General features: G+C 36.8%; 1 protein-coding gene across 2 annotated transcripts in view; it reads right to left on the bottom strand.

The window, feature by feature from the left end:
- LOC131687645 (neurobeachin) overlaps positions 1–6,493 on the bottom strand; it is a 186,763-nt gene extending 180,270 nt beyond the window's left edge. The window contains exon 1 of one of the 2 annotated variants that reach the window (XM_058971732.1): positions 5,497–6,493. In XM_058971732.1, the coding sequence (XP_058827715.1) occupies positions 5,497–5,655 (159 nt within the window). In that variant the 5' untranslated portion in view covers positions 5,656–6,493. The remainder of the gene's footprint in view (positions 1–5,496) is intronic. The other variant, XM_058971740.1, reaches the window with a different exon arrangement.
- Positions 6,494–13,271: the final 6,778 nt, after the last annotated feature.

Genomic DNA, 13,271 nt, shown 5'->3' with positions numbered 1-13,271 from the left:
ATTCTTGCATTCAAATGTTTTCCTTCTTTTTAACATGAGCTGTTATTCCAATGCATTCAAATTTGGAATTTTGAATTCTAAATTATGAATTGAAAATAATAAATTATGAATCATAAATTTTAAATTGTAAATAATAAATTATAAATCATGAAATATAAATTTAAATAATAAATATTTAATTATAAATAATAAATTATAACTTATAAATTATAAGTAATAAATTACAGTAGAGACCCGATTTTATCAGCTTCATATGAAAATTGATAGTTGGTAGTTTGATGGGCTTTAGCAGACGAGCCAAGTTGAATTCGAGTAAATCCTTTCTTGGGCATATATTTCTTATCTTAGAGATCTGAAAAATGCGAAAATAGGAATCTTTTTTTTAAATTTTGCTGGCAGGCCCGCTTAAGAGGAACTTAAAGTAATTTGTCAGAAAAGGTTGTAGGGTTGTTTCTAAGGACCAAATATATTTTAAGAGCGTCGGTTTATTAAAAAGGCAGAAAAATACATGTCCCGATTTTATCAATGCCCCTGTTTTATCAGTTTAAAAATCGCCATGGAGCTGATAAAAACAGGTCTTCACTGTACATGTATTCTAAAACTAACAGGGAAAAATAAAATAATGCATAGGAAAAACAAGCAATTCAAGAGCTAACAGAAGACGCAGAGACGATGATTATAAAATATAAAAGAAAAATAATAAATTCGAAAAAATTGCAGATCGTAAAAAAAGTTAAGTAAAACTCAGATATGCAAAAAAAAGTAAAACACAATCAACGAAAATAAATAAACGAAAGGAGATAGTAAAAAAACAAAAGAAAAAGAATGTAATAATGGAGTTAAAATTAAGTAACACAGAAGTAAAAAATAAGGAGGAAGGGAAAATGCTAAATCAGAATATCTTAAATAAGAAATTACAGAAAATATGGACAGTGATGCAAAAAGAGAAAAATAAAAAACAAAAAGAAATAAAATAACAGGGCAGAAATTAAAAAAAAGCAGTCAAAAGGGGATCATAGAAAAAAAAAACAAAGAGGAGGTAAACAATATATAAGAAAACTAGAAAGTAAAATAATAAAATAAAAATAAAAGACTCAAAAAGAAATAGAGCTGGCAAAAAATTAGAAAAGGTTCGAAGTTAAAATATAAATAGAGCATAATACTAAAAAATGTAAATATAATTAGAAAAATTAAATATAAAAAAACTGAGGAAGCACCATAAGAGAAAACAAAGCAGTGTGCATGTGAAAATCTGAAATACAGATAATAGGGAGATTGAAAATCAGAAATAAAAAAAAAACAAAAGGGGATGAGAGATGGAAACAAAGGTAATAAAAAATACTAAAAATCAGATGAAACAGCACAAAAAAGGAGACAAGATGAAAAAAACTTGTTATAAGGCAATATAGAAGGAAAATGCAAAATGATATGGTAAAACGAAAAAGATGACTAAAAATTGAAGAACATAAATAATAGAAAAGACATCTTTTGAAAAACATAAAAAGGTTTGTACCTTGTTTGGCTACAGCGTTATCTTGCAGGGCGTATCGTAGAGCTCCATCTATGTCGGTCTTGGGCGACGCTTTTCCAATTTCCTCCGCACGTTTAAGTATCACAGGTTCTCTTCCCCTGCGTCCACGTGTTCGTGGCCTCCTCTTCCTGGTTTTCTGCTGACTATTATTTTCTCAATTCTTTCTTCTAACATTCGTACCACATGGCCAGCCCACTGCAGTCTTCCGTATTTTATCTGTTTGACAATATCCGTAGTTTTGTTAATCTGGTACAACTCATGATTCAAGCGTCTGCGCCACAGTCCATTTTCACATATTCCGCCGAGTATCGTCCGCAGCACTATACGCTCCTCAGGCTCCGAATGGTTTCCTATTTGCCTCCTTTAACGTCCCCGCTTCGTCGCCACGAAGAGCGACAGGGAGGATCAGTGTCTTGCATAACGCGAATTTTGTTGACGTTTGCAGGTTGCGGGACCTAAGCTCGTTACGTAGACCGTAAGAGATGTTTCCCGTTAGGTAAAAAGGCGGCCGCCATACGCCTTTTTACCTTAACCAACAACACTAGACCTGCCTTCCTCTTTACCTGCGACCATGTGCTTTCTCTTGGCTGAGTTGATGACTAAGCTTATCCTCGCTGTCTCCTTCTTAAAAGGCACGCGAAGGCCTCTTCCACTGCTCTGTGATCGACTCCAATTACATCAATATCGTCCGCAAAATGAAGGAGCATATGCGACCTTGTGATAGTTCCGTTTCTTTGCACGCCAGCTCTGATAGTCAAGAGCAATATCTGATAGTCAAGAGCAATATTGAACAGCAAATTTGAAAGTGCGAAATCCTATCTAAAATCACAAATAAATATATAAAGTCCAATAAAAAAATGAACAAAGTGGTCGTAATTGTTGGAAACCGTCAAGATCCATATAACGGCTGAAATTAAAACAAGCTGTCGAATTCTAAATTGTACTAAATCGACGACATCTAGAAAGATGAATGTCGATTTTTTTAAACCCTACAAATCACCGAAATCAAGATGATTGCTTCGGTATTGAAAAATGGTCGAAGGTCTAAACTGAATTAAATCGACAAAAAAAATCCACCAATACTCAATTAGCTTTACTGAAATTGAGAAAATTGTCGAAATTTTCAACCGTGTTAAATTGACAAAATGAAGCAAAAAAAAATGATTTAATTTTTTTCATCGTCAAAATGCAAGGAATAGCTGATAAAAAAAAACTTCTTCAAAATCGTAAAAATTGTAAAAAATTTCAAATTGTTCTAAATCGACGAACATGAAAAACAGAAAAATACAAATTCAGAATATTTAACTATCTCTACAGGAATTTAAAAAAATAACTTCCTCCAATGAAAAATACTTAAGATTTCGAACTGTACTAAATCGGCCAAATCGGAAAAGTGGAAAATAAAAACTCAAATATTAGTTAAAATCGACAGAACTAATTGACGAAACACAAATTGTACTAAACTGACCAAATCTAGAGAATAGCAGAAAGAGAATAATCGAAGTATTCAAAATCGTCGATGCTCAAATAACAGCTGGAATAAATAAACCTTCGAGGAAAAGTGTGAAAATTGTCTAAACCAATTTGAAATTGTTCTAAACCAACAAAATTGCAAAAACAGCCGAAATATTAAAGCCTTAAAGCCAAAACGTAGAAATTAGCCGAAAAAATTCGTGAATATAAAAATGGAAAAATTCTCATTGTACTAAATCGAGCAAAAAAAATGGCGGTGAAGAAAATTTTCAAACTTTTAATTGTACTAAACCGACAGACGACGAAGAAACTGCCCAAAACATCAAAAATGTTGAAATAAGAGCTGAAATCAAGAGAAATGCGTAGAAATTGTCAAACATTAAGGTTGTACTAAAATATGTGAAAACCCAGAAACCCGAATAATAGCTGATATCCAAGTAGCGTGGTCGAAATTGAGAAATTAGTCAAATTTGCAGATTGTACTAAATCGACGTCTTTGTTCATAAGCAAACAGAAAAGAAAACGAAAAATTTCAAGTTTTTAACTCTTCAAAATCCAAAAAATAGTCAAAAGAATTGTCAGACTTGTATTAATAGTTAGAGTTGTACTAAATCGATAACATTTTGAAAAGGCAGAAAAATTCTGATTCTGAGTTTTTTTTTGAAATGCTTGAAAACCAGCTAGCAGCTCAACTTAAACAAACTTCATCAAAATGTTAGGCGTAAAAATCGATTTGTACTAATTTTACAAAATAGAGGAAGAGCTGGAAAAATCAAGTTTTCATGAACACTAAAATCAAAATAACAGAAATCAGAAGAACGTCGAACTTGTAGAATAAATCTAAATTTCACGTTGTGCTAAATCGACAAAATCAAGAGCAAAGAGGGAAATGTTGGAGATTTTTTTTAGATGCATCAAAATAAAAAGGTTAACCCCAAAAAACTCGTTGAAATTACAATTGCGGACAAAATTTCAAATTGTGCTATATTGATATAAAACCAATAAAAAAAAGAATCCGTTTTTTTAATTTCGATTAATAACTGAAATCAAAAGAACTTCGTCGAAATGATGAAAAATGATCAAAATTTTGATTTGTGCTAAATTGACTAAATAAATTAAAAACCAGAAAAAAAAAACAAATTTCCAGATTTACGAGAACGGTAATGTCCAAATAACAACTGAAATCAGAAGAACTTCGTCAAAAATTTGAAAGTTAAAATTTCGAATTGTGCTAAATTGACAAAAATGATAGAATAGAAACAAACAGTTGTTTTTTGTGAACGTGAGTCAAACTAACAACTGAAATTAAAAACCCCTGTCTAAATGTAAAAATAGCCGAAATTTAACATTGTACTAAATTGACAAAAAAATAGATTTTTTTTTTAAATTGTATTTTAATCTCATAAAATAGTTCCTTTACAAATAGTAATCAACCTCAAAAAAACTACCTTTAATATATGAAAGTGGTCAAAATTCCAATGTGTACTAAATTGTACAAAATACAGGAAAAAAGCAGAAAAAATTACAAAAAAATCAACTTTAGGAACGTAAGTTATAAACAATAGCTAAAATATCGCCGTAACAGTGCAATTTTTCTAAATTTAAAATTGTGCTGAATCCAAATAATCGAAGAACTAAAATACAAAGTTTGCGATGTCATTGAAATTTAAATAATTGCTGAAATTAACAAAATGTTTTCGAAAATTGTCAATATCCAAAAAACAGGCTAACTAAAAAAACTTCTTCGAAGATTTGAAAATGGTCGTAATATCAATTTGTACTAAATTCTCAATATCGAGAAAACACAGAAAAAGTGGAAGAATTTCGCCAAAATCCCTCGAATCAAAGGATTGAAATAGTAAAAAAAATTGAATTTGATTGTACGAGTCGGGCAAATCGAGAAAGAACAGAAAAACGTAAATTCTTTGAGACATTCGTCAAATTTGCGAATTTTAAATTTTAATTATTCAACAAACGCATTTGGTCCCACTGCCATCAATTCAAAAATGATAGAAAGTGTTGCCTGCCCTCTATGGTCGTTCCATTGTTTACCGAAACAGATTCCAATTGGAATCAATCTCCTTTCAATATATCGTAAAAGGTTACATAATTACTGACAGGTACCTTTTTTCGGACTACCTGCGTCCGGCCCCCGCCGCCCGGCACTAGGTAAGTTAATTAGAGCTTCCGTTCTAATTGGCACCAATGAATATCATAATGGAAAAAAAATCCTTCCATCGGAATTGGCGCCCCATTTAGGCACCTACCTACCCTTCCCTTCGGGAACCAGCCAGAACCTCAGCAGTAATCGTCTTTGTCTGTGTGTACCATACAATACTTTCAGCCGAGCACACGGTCGCTAATGATAACACCTCATCGAACAGGTACTTCACCGCACCTCCCATTTCACCCAGCGAACCTACCCACTGGTTCGTTTTCCCTTTTGCCTATCAATTTCAACGAGAAAAAGAAAAACCCGTTTTTTCGCTTACCAGATGCAGAACGGTGTTCAGCACCTCCCGGTTCGAGACCTGGCCGACCTCGATGAGCCCGATCAGGACGGCGAACTTGAGATTGTCCGTCATCGTCATTTTCACCACTTCCTCCGGTCGTTTGATGTCGCAATAGGGCGGCCTCGTAAGGTCCGCCATTCTGACTACCGGCAGCTCGATGTTGTCCGCTGCCACACTAGAAGATATCGTCGTTGCTCGGAATGCAACACGCCCCGAACAAACCACAACGGAGACGGGGTCGGGTCCCGAAGGTTACACAAAACCGTGCCCCAATGTTTTCCAGGTGAGCTCCGCACGGGGTCTTTTTCTAACTCCACTAGCCGAATGGACACACGTGTACAGAGCCACAAAACACGGCTTCTTCTCACATTCTACAACCTACACCATATTCACTGCCTTTCCTTTCCGCAGCAGACTTCCGCTGCGGGAGGAACTATCCACTTGATTTCACTTCCTCCGGAACAGCACCTTTGCATTATTTTTCCACGCAAATTTCAAGATTTTTTCTTCATCGTAATACTATGGCTTCATTTTCGAGATTATGCTACTTTGCTTCGATCAAATCAGGGGACCACTTTTTTCCTCCCCATCCCGATTTCACTCGGGTCAGCAGAAAAGACGGATTTTTCACGGGGAACACGAATCTTCTCCAGTGCGAAAATGATTCACATTTTTTCACACTCACACACACACTCACTGCTAGCTGCTGCTGCGGCAGCAGCGACCAATTTTTCCTTTGCCTGGAATTCTTATCCGATTTCAATTTTAATTTCTCACCGACCGAGGATGCGATTAGCTATCAAGCTTTTCCGCAAGCACCCGTAAACTATTTAGCACTATTGTATCCACGATTCCGGAGTTTTCCCGTAACGTCGTTTGCCACCTCTATCCGCGGATCGAACCGAAACGAGACAGCACAGTAGAGTAGACCGTAGACGACGACCGTCGTGCGTGGTTACCAGCAGCGAAATCGACGCGAGCAAAATCATCGATTTTCGCTTTTTTCCTGATTCTGACAGTACGTTCGAGTATTGCTTTCTCGCTTCGACACCTTTTGTTCGTGGTCTTGGATAAGTAGGACGGGTAATATGATTCCAGTACTATTTCGCATCGACCGCACACCACCATACTAGCAGCAACCGAGGGACTGCCCGGTTGCGTGACGATTGTTGACAGAAGTGGATGCAAACATCGAGTCAGCGCCAGCGATTGAATGAAGACGTGTTCGTGTGCGTGTGTTTCGGGTTTTATGAATGACAATCAACCTGATGTCTGGAGGCTGGCTGGTATAAAACTGAAACTGGGGGCGTTTCGTTTTGTGGTATAAACGGGTGCAGTGATGGCAGGTAGGTAAAAACATAAAAAAAATATTTTGGCTTAGACGAAATGATAGCGAAATTGAATTAAAATTTTCAGAAAAATTGAAACTTAATACTGTTAGGTTTAATCAAAGACAAATAATGCTGTGTTCGTTTGTGGATCCGGATCAGCCGTAAAAACAACCAAATAGTTATTTGTAGCAACTAGGCATGCATTATCATTTAAATTAATGAAACAATGAGAATTATTTGATTATTGTTCAAATGTAAGCTTCTTTGTATACTTCATTCAAAATGATTCAATCATTTATTCTCTAAATCAGCATGTAATGGTGAATATCATCATTCATGTGATTATAATTTGTTATTTTATTGTCCTTCGTATATCCTTTGATATATTTTAACAATGTCGGTTAGACGAAATGGAATTATATAGTGCATCTCGATCACCAGTAGAACGGTGGTGGATTTTACGTATTAGAGATACCTGAATATTCTGAAGCTATGAGAAAATCTGAGTGAGCCATCAACGTGAAGTAAAATGCACCGTTTTTTGCCGTCCGAAAAAATAAAAGTTGTTTCTGATCCGTTCCGGATGTTTTCCTTGCATTGACTGTTCTATGCGAATTTGGGGAATACAATGCCAAAAACGAAATGTCGGTTGCTGTTCATCTACTTAACTATTCCGGATAGTTGTATTTCGACTATGACGAGTCGATCGCTGCGCTACCTACAAACGTTTGCTAAACATGTTTTAATTGTTCGCTTTATTCAAAATGGCATTTGTGGGTGTCTATATACATTATTAAATTGTGCCAAAACGTCTGTTTTCTACGGTTTTAGATACTTTTCCGTAACCGCTTCGCGAAACGTCTTGCTTGGAAGTTTCAAAATCCTCAAATGATAGTCTTTCGCAGGACTAGCTGTTGGACTCTGAAATAAGTTTTGGGCTTCTCTTTCTCCATCCACAGGCTGCCACGACGCTATATTTCTCAACCTTCTTTACAACACTAACTCATCAGGATGTGCACAAGCATCCCCAATAAATCCCAGTTCATTTCCGAAAGGTTCGATTTATTTGACTACTAAATTGAGCAATTACTCTACCCCAAACTCTAACGGTAAGCATTTCGAGATCATAGCGGCCTCTATGTCCTTGATGTCTATTTCCACCGATTCTTGATTTTCCAATATTAAAAAAACAACGACAGAAAATCACTCCTTTCCTTTGGAATGTTGCTAGACCCCTTCCGATATTTGGCAGTAATCTTAAGCAATTGTAATCGTAAAACCCAGCGCCCGATTCGTGCGCTTGATGTTGTCAGTGCAAATATCACTTCGAATGGCGCTTCAAGTTCGAACTCTCTGGCAATGAGGTATACTGCAAATTTTTCGTGGTTTGGTAGGTATTTCCTTAACCTGATATAAAGCTTCTGCTAACAGGTTGTCGTTGCAAATAAACATACAAAATACAAATACAAAATAGCTTTTCAGTGGGTTCAAGGGTTTCTTGAAAACGGCACTAAAACTGCTCCAAAGACAACAGCAGAAGCGTCTGCAATGACTCTAGTAGGTAAAATACTGTCGAAAAAAGAAAGCATTGTAACTTTTCTTTTGATAGTCTTGCTCTAAAGTACTTGCAACTAGAAAATCAGCTTTTTTTGAGAAGGACAAAGTTTATGCACAAACTATGCCTTAGTCTGTGGCTTATGTGCAAAATACAACGAGCGAAACTGTATCTTTCTTGTTAAAATTTCACTGTCCTTTTCTCCATACATACAATGATAGTGATTTTTTTTCATGAGCGACACTTAGTTTTTCTTATTTCTGATCTTTTCCAAGCTGCTATTAGCTGTAAGTAGTAATAATGCTAAAGCTACTGAGAAAAACCTGTTCGGATCCGGAAGTTATGCAGGAAAACGCATCAAATTAAGAAAAATGCATTCAATTTCCATTTTTGCATCAACTTTACACTCCATCGCAGAAAAGTTTGTTTAACAAACGTCTTACGCTGATCCACTTTGCTCGTTGTTTTGTTGAATGTAGGGCTAGTTTTTCTATTTTGATTGAAAGAAATGCATTTAATTTCGCTGATTTTTAAAAATACATCACAAGTGATCTGCCCCTAGGTGATGCATCTATCGTGATAATTAAAACAAAAGAAGGAACCAAACCCCAAATTTGGAATATATTAATTTTTGCTTTGCTTCGATGGACATAACTGCTAGTTTCGCCAAATTACTTACTTAGGGTGACCATAGCAAGCGAGTAAAAACCCAAGACACGGTCGAAAGGGTTCCCCATTGGTGAAATTTTCCCCAGATTTTCGACAGTAATAAAGAATCGCAGATACATGGGGAGACGAGTGATTCGTAGTAATGCTGCCTAAGCTCGACTTCTGCTAGCAGAAGACAAAAGATTAGTCCGTAAGTTTTTAAGACTGTTTCTAATGACTTTGCCACTAGTTTTCCGGTCTATATATTTCATACCCTTCCTCCCTCTGGAGTACCATGGCTCTAAATCTTTAGCTAATTGAATGTCTTTAAAAAGTAAAAAAAAATAATAAAGAATCTCTGGGAGTCTGGCCGGTAGAGCTCTACCAGAATGTGTTTCGTGAGAATTCAATCACGGAGCACACACACGCGATTCTAGCTACATCACAATCAGTGAAGATTTCAACCTGTAAGTTGTTGAAGAAAGTGCAATCAAAGTCTCTTGTGCAGTTCTCATTTGAGGTAATGAAACGAAATATTTTGAGATCGTGTACGAAGAAGCGTATAGCAGTCTTCAGTCTCTAAAACCCATACGACATTTCGGCAAATTCCATACGCGATGTGGAAATATTATTTGATTCTTTCTCGACGTGAATCGTCAGCGATAAAACGGGTGACGTAGAGCCATCCGGAGGTAGTTACGTGTTTTATTCTTCTAGCGATTTCAAGGCAACCGGTTTCCACATAAAGATGATCTGCAAAACGAGAAGAAACCGGTCGTTGAGCGAATGTGCTATCTGGGAAGAATTGAAACAGGGAATCAGCCCTGTTTAGTGAGGGAAAAGGTGCCACAGACTAGATAGAAACCATCGATCATTACCAGGAAACCTACGTTTGAAACGAGAAGACAACGTAACTTTTTGCGGCGTGCCGGTTGGCTGGAAGTAGTACGCCAGTGGTTTTTAAGTGTGAACATGAAAGTTGGCAAAATGCGTAAAGGACTTAAACGATTCATGCGAAACTTAGGTTCTTCATTTTAATGGACTTAGACAACGAGGCAAGTTGAGGGTGCCAGTGGTTTTTAAAATACATCAGGAAAAATCGAAACGATAACGAGATGCTAGAGACAAAGACAAAGGAAACCATAAGAGAATAATGGGGATTTCAAGTAACTCTACTCAGAACTTTGACGTTATCTAGCTCACGGAATACTACTCAAAAATCTCATGACATTTTTATCAGTATTCTGATGGTACTCGTGATCAGTATCATTAGCAGTATTCCATCAAAATCCTTAGAGGGATTACGCTGAAATTCTGAAGAAAATTCCGTCAAAATTATGTGCGGATTTTTTATCACAATTCTTGGCAGAATGTTATCAAACCCCCCAATTAGGAATCCACTTGAAAGATGAGCAGGATCCTCCAGAATACCGTGATCGAACTGTGTCAAATGACATTATATTTGTCAAAGGAGGTTGTAGTTTTTATTTAAATAAAAATAATATGTCGTCTAATCAGTCAATATTAACTTGTTTCGTATGTCATTGCAGAAGTAACCGGAATCTGTACCAGAATCTAGGAGCAGATCACTCTAGAAATGTATAACAAATTTGCATCAAATTAGAAAAAAATGCATTTAATTTCCATTTTTGCATCAACTTTGCACTCCCCCGCAGAAAATTTTGTTTAACAAACGTCCTACGGTGATTCACTTTGTTCGACGTTTTGTTGAATGTAGGGCTGATTTTTTTGTAGGGTTTTGATGTCTTACACGCAACGCAAAATACGTTACGAATTTCTATTTTGATGGAAAGAAATGCATTTAATTTAGCTGATTTTTAAAAAGTGATCTGCCACTAGACCAGAATAGATGATAAAAGCTATGCAATGAGGGCACCGGTAGTACTTTTCACTCAGTTTTTCACAGGTATCTTTCTGTGGAAGTGCTAGAAAATCAGTAAACAAGTGTCACTTTGCTGAGATATCAGCTTCTAAATTTTCTGACTACACGTCTGTGCGCAAATTGCCGAACAACATTGAATGAGTACGCAATGAATAACGATAGACATCAAGAGCGTATCTATCTGTGCAGAAATTTGAGTTGTTATTTGCAGAAGCGAGTTCCGATCTTTCTACGTGACAAGGAGGATACTGAACTCAGTTACAATCATGTCGAAAAGTCCCACAATACTCTATTCTGAGGCTAACACTCCATAATGGGATGTACAGCGGAATACTGGCGCTTAAGCTACCTAGGGTTGTTGAGACCGTTGGGATTGCAGAAGACATCATAATAATGGCATTTAGATAGATACCAGAAGATATTGGCGTGTTAGTAATGGATGCGTTCGATATGGAGAGAAGTTTCAGAAAGACTCCACAAAATTGAGGTGTGACCAACACGATTGTAGCTGTTAAAAGACGGCTATCAATGCATTGTAATGCTATAGCTAAGAATATGTTGCCGAGTCGAGCGGTCTTCTAGATAGTACAAAACGGGAGACGCTGCTCAATTGGGTGCAACTGAACAGTACCTTTAGACTGAAAAGGATGTGAGTCGCAATTGCGTACAGAACCATCTCTTCAGAAGCAGTTTACGTCATCGCTGGAATGTTGCTACAAGTGGAAGGCGACCAGGGCGATAAGTTATTTGTCCTGGATCATTTTTACAATGTTCAAAATAACCGATTGTGGGCTGTCACTTCCAGGAATTTATCAGTGATGGTTTGGGGAGCAATTTGCAAGTGTGGCGAATTGCCGCTTGTTTCCATCGATAAGGGCCTTAAAATTAGCGCTGTATATTATAAAACGGAGGTTTTGGAGAAAGTTTCAAAGCCAAGTGTTCTAACAATGTTTGGAGATAATCATTACGTGCGTCTTTTCACGCAGCAAATGTCTGGTGCCGGAACAATATGAACGGTTTTTTTGGAGAAGGAGGAATGGCCTTTCAGTTTCCCGGATCTTATTCCTTTGGATTATTTTGTGTGATCAAACATGTTGTCGAATATCCAGAGTATTCAATATGACCCGATTCAGAACAGTAATTTACTGGATTTGGTACGAAATACCGATGGAAGCCTTGCGTGCTGCTTGTGATGGGTTTGAGCTGGTGATGGAAGTAAAAGTTGGGGTTATTCTAAAACATATGCTGTAAATGATCAGTATTATATAACAATGGAATATAAAAATTTCAATATAGCTTCGTTTACCACTACAGAAAAAATTAAGTTTTAATTTGTATGAGAATTTATTTAGAAATACAGTAACACAATGAAGATAGATCAAAAAGCTGGCAAATCATCGAAGTCGGGGAAGAATCCTTACGAGGGTGGCCATGAATGAATGCGAGGCAAGGTGGACGGCATATCCCGATCAGTTAACGTCTGGTCAGGTGCCGACATTTTGCAGCAGACCTGAGCAGGTGATCTATCCCGTAAGACCAGTTCTGGTCTGGCTGTTCAGAGAGCCAGTCGCCAGCTAGGGGCAGATCACTCTAGAAATGTATAACAAATTTGCATCGAGCTCGAAAAAATACATACAACTTTGTACTCCCATTGCAGAAAAGTCTTTACGTTATTTTGGATGTAGACCTATGTTTTTGTAGGACTTTGATGGCCTACACGCAATGCAAAATACAATCTAAATTAGTATTTTGATGGAATGAAATAAATTTTATTTCGTTAATTTACTAAAATGCATCACAAGTGATCTACCGTGAGGTCACCATATGTGCGACTTCTAATCAAGAAGGATTCTTAATGTCAGTAGGATCGTAACACTAGCCCCGTAATGTCCTGTACACTATAAATGGACTGCGAAGTCTGTCAAAAATGTTTTGCTACGGAAGGTAGTTTAAAAATCAAATCTCCGTCATTCTGCGCACGGATCTGCGAACAGGCATTTTGAAGAGATTCTCGACTTATTTAAAATGCGACTTTACAGGAAGAAAAGTGATGAAGAGGCTGGTGATTTTTCTGATTCCGACAAGTGCCATTCGGAGGTACCTGCCTAAAAATCGCTATTGCATCCAATGTAGAACTAGAAACACCTACATCGTGTTATTTCTGAGAACTCAAATAGCAATCGAAAGCAAATAAGTACCCTTAAATCAACGAAAAATAAATTTTGGTGTTAAAAATACCTAGAAAAAATAATGGCGCTCACTGCGGTTTCGCTTAACGCAGGTCTAATAGAATTCGAAGATGTAGAGTTCTTGGACG

The sequence above is a fragment of the Topomyia yanbarensis genome, chromosome 1 (genome assembly GCF_030247195.1).
Source record: "Topomyia yanbarensis strain Yona2022 chromosome 1, ASM3024719v1, whole genome shotgun sequence".
Taxonomy (NCBI): Eukaryota; Metazoa; Arthropoda; class Insecta; order Diptera; family Culicidae; genus Topomyia; species Topomyia yanbarensis.
This window is presented reverse-complemented; position numbering and strand designations above follow the sequence as displayed.